Raw genomic sequence first — 4,107 nt, forward strand, 5'->3', positions numbered from 1 at the left:
TAAGAATTTTCCACTACAAATTTGTTACTTGTATATTTTGTGGTACGCACATTTGTATTATTACAAACTTGTAACTTGACACTTGTAAAATTGTAATTGTAAGTTTTGTGGGATAGGCCACTGGTGCTCGACGCGGTCTAGGTACATTGTAAATAGAGGTGACAGCAAGGTACGGTACCTTCATCACCGGTCATCTATTGGACATTAGCATGTCGAGCACTAGTACCTTACCGTTTACCCGTTTACCTTATAGGGTTTGAGCGATTCACCGCCGTCTAGCCTGCAAGTTATGAATTTATGCAGTTTTGTCTTTGTGACCTTACCTCAGATCTCACTAACCTTTTACTGTATAAAAGTCGCCTTGTGGCTGTAATCTTCTAAAGCCAACGAAATATGGCTCATCAAAATGTTCTTTCATTTCTCTATAGATGATGTCAGCTTCGGCGTTGTTTTTAGCCACGGCTAGGACCCCACCTTCCGTGATGCACGTTTTCATGGCTTCTGCCCACGACTTTTTCCTTTGATTAATTTTGTAGCATTTCTTCACATCGCTGTGGTAAGTGTAACCTGTAAGGTAAACAAATATTTTTACATAAATAAGTTCGAATGGCACTTCCGAGGACTATAGACCACAAGTCAGGATCAGACGGTCTAGCATGAGTTGCGTTCTCGCCCGCGACTCCATACATCAAGCACGACTTTATTAAGTATGGACTCGCGCGCGAGAACGCAACTTATGTGCTAGACCGTCAGATGTTCAATAACGTTTAGACGATGGACGATAGCTCTTTTTAGCTAGATTTAGCTTTTTTTGGAAAACGCGAGATATCATGCCAATCTATTTAAAATTGAGTGTCGAAATTAAACGTTACAATCAAGAACAATGTATACTTTCAAATGTAAAGCCCACGTAAAGCCTGACCAGTATTATATTGATCATTGTCAAGAGTGCGCTGTTATTCTCATGTATGTGACAGTTCAGTTTAGTCTGAAAACATTCGTTCCAGAGAAATTCCGCAACATGGCGCGTGATCATAATATATTACTGGTTAATGCCGGAAAATTTAAATGCCGGGTACTGGAGATATTATTGAACGAAATACACGAAATCGAGCGGTCGAAACTCAAAAATCGGCCCCCAGGCTTTATATCTGTTATTACATCCTTGTTTCATAAAATAAGTAGCATGCAGCAGCAACATTGCCCATTTCATGCTGTATCCTGCAATATTGCGCAGCAATGCTCTCGTAATCGGAATGCAACATTTAGTGCAACGTCAGAACGAGTATCGGGATAAACCTGGTTTATCGATACTTTGTAATTTAATTAATCAATTTTATTATTAATTGTATTGTGATATGCCTATTATGTAAATTTTTTTCTATTATTTCAATTTGACATTTTATATTTATTTAAATTTATGATTATGATGATGAATTTGCACGCTTGCATGCAAGCTAGGTACATGATCTGTAACACTATTATATTGTAACATCCCCATACTGTATCGATGCAAATAAATAATTTCTGATTTCTGATTAGTTTAGATAGGTATTGTTGTTGAAATTACCCGTATAAATAAATAAATAAGTCACTCAATCACTCACCACGATCGACGGTAGGACAGGACGGCACAGCTTCCTCTACCTTCTTACAAAGAAAAGGCTTCTCTGTCTCACAAGACGTCAGTATGTATGTCCCAGTGTCTACCCCCATAGCGACACACATGCTCTGACCCTGGTTCTGGCTTCCAGGAACTGATGAAGCAGGTTGACCTGAAATACCTATATGTATACCTACACAGTGGACAATAAAAACTTTCTTATTCTTAATATTTTACAGTCAAATGTATGAACTGTTCAAAAGTCTCAAAGCCTTGTCGATATTGCTATATTTAGTATGGAAGATACATAAATAATGTGACACCTTGAATAACCATGACATTCGGATTCGTTTCTGTTAACAAATTAATAATATTTTTGTTAGAATATGGCTCCATTGTTGACAGCGGACAGTACCTATAGTATTCACTAGCGACCCGCCCCGGCTTCGCACGGGTTAACAAATTTATACATTTAAACCTTCCTCAAGAATCACTTTATTGATAGGTGAAAACCGCATGAAAATCCGTTCAGTAGTTTTTGAGTTTATCGCGAACATACAAATACATAAACAGACAGACGCGGCGGGGACTTTGTTTTATAAGGTGTAATAGTACTTTGTACTTGCCATCAACAGTCATAAATTCGCCAAAGCCAAACTCATCGTGTATGCCAACGAAAATCTCTGTAACATTATTACTCTTGAGTTCCATCCCCACCAGACGCTTTACAACGGTTCTCTCTTCCGCGGTCTTTGGATAGAAGAAGGTAGCACCCTCGTCATCGCAGGCGAGAAACGCAGACTGCCAGCGCCCGGGCTGCTCCCAATGTAGTTTGTAGAACGCATCGAACTGATCTATGTATGTATAGTCCTTACGATAGAACTTGTTGCAACGGGTGGCTATAACCGCCGTGGCACCTTAAAATTTAAATAGTTTTGTTTTTAAAATAACACGTGCAGTTCAAATAAATAAAGAAATAAATATTATAGGACTAATTTACACAGCTCGACCTAGTCCCACAGTAAGCCCAAATAAGGCTTGTGTTGTAGGTACTTAGTACCGTCGTCTAGTCTAGACGACAATATATATTATTATGTACATACTTATATAAATATATAGTTTAATTTTTGATACAAGTTGTACTTTTCTATCAATATAATAGTCAACTAATACAATGAGGTCGAGTTCTTTTATCCCAGAGTTACAACGGCCACCACCTGTGCGCATCATGAGATTAGCTCGATGGTGCCATAATAATGCATTGTCACCCAACTGATATATGTGAAGTTTCAATCGAATAATGGAAAGTGGGTAAAATAGAATTTAGCTTACAAGATTTGACCCAAACAAACATATTGCATATGTACAAACAAACATTTGCAATGTTTTAAATTAAATATGAAAATCGCTGTAGTATCCAGTCGTCAGCCAACATTAAAATAAAGTAAACTGCACTTAGTAAAAATATACATACTTACATGATAAAAAATATCTATAATACATACCCAATAGTGTGAAGAAAACACGCCAGAACATATTGATTGCTATGAATCAACTAAACTGTAGGTACCAAATTACGACCCGTTATCGGTAAAGTTATCGTACATACACATAGTTCTTTGTTTTTATTACTAGTAACGATAATTTGCCAACTTTACGCAGTAATATTATAATTATAAGTAATTATCAAGTGGTGTTGGTGTTAAGTTGCTTTGGAAATAAGAACAATCAGCTTAGGTGTCAACTTTTTGTACAGTCAACGCCAAAGTTGTAATTAAGTATTATGTTCACCTTTGCTAGCACCTTACTTACTTTTCTTTGTGATAGGGCAAAAATGAAGACATATGTCGACTGTGTAAGGCAAAGAGTAAAGTAAGTATAGGGCAGGTAGATATTCGTTGTTGAACTACCCATGAACTACCACCTACCTACATTGATTATAAGTATTTTGACATTGGAAATGTCTTTTCGTTCGCTCCAGTATACGGTCCGATTTCACGAAAAAGTGCGATCCCCTTATATCTCGGAAAGTTGTGAAGATATGATATTAAAAAATAGGCTCAAAAGACGCATAATCACGAGAGCTGTAAGGTGCAAAAATAATTATTCGAGAAAGTCAAAAACAAAAAAAGTTATGGTCGAAATAGTGAAAATAAAAATCAATTTTTTCCGAATTTTTGATTTTGGTGCTCGATAATTTGGAAACGAAGAATGATATCAAAAAATTGAGAAAAACGGCTCTGGACAATTTAGTCAGCTACAATTTGAGCCTAAAACAAAGACGATCGGGTTAAGGGTTTGCCCTGTAGCCTAACCTTAAAATAGTCAAAAAGTCAGAACGACATTTTTCACAGGACATTTATGACTTCATGTTTCGCAGAGTTCGTTATCGGTGTTTGTTGTGAATTATCGGGATTATGACGGCAGAATAACACTTGCACTGCGTGGGCTTTTAAAATCGCTGCAGATTTTTCTTGGTCTAACTCTATCTATCCTGTTTGAGA

At 37.0% G+C, this 4,107-nt stretch overlaps 1 protein-coding gene across 1 annotated transcript; it reads right to left on the reverse strand.

Annotated features, from left to right (window-relative positions):
- Positions 1-334: 334 nt before the first annotated feature.
- Positions 335-3,139, reverse strand: LOC134796961 (C-type mannose receptor 2-like). Its single transcript, XM_063769155.1, has 4 exons — positions 3,109-3,139; positions 2,179-2,520; positions 1,608-1,775; positions 335-567 (listed from the first exon to the last, which is right to left on the reverse strand). The coding sequence occupies exons 1-4, from the start codon at positions 3,137-3,139 to the stop codon at positions 335-337; spliced, it is 774 nt and encodes a 257-aa protein (XP_063625225.1).
- Positions 3,140-4,107: the final 968 nt, after the last annotated feature.

This window comes from Cydia splendana, chromosome 14 (genome assembly GCF_910591565.1).
Source record: "Cydia splendana chromosome 14, ilCydSple1.2, whole genome shotgun sequence".
Taxonomy (NCBI): Eukaryota; Metazoa; Arthropoda; class Insecta; order Lepidoptera; family Tortricidae; genus Cydia; species Cydia splendana.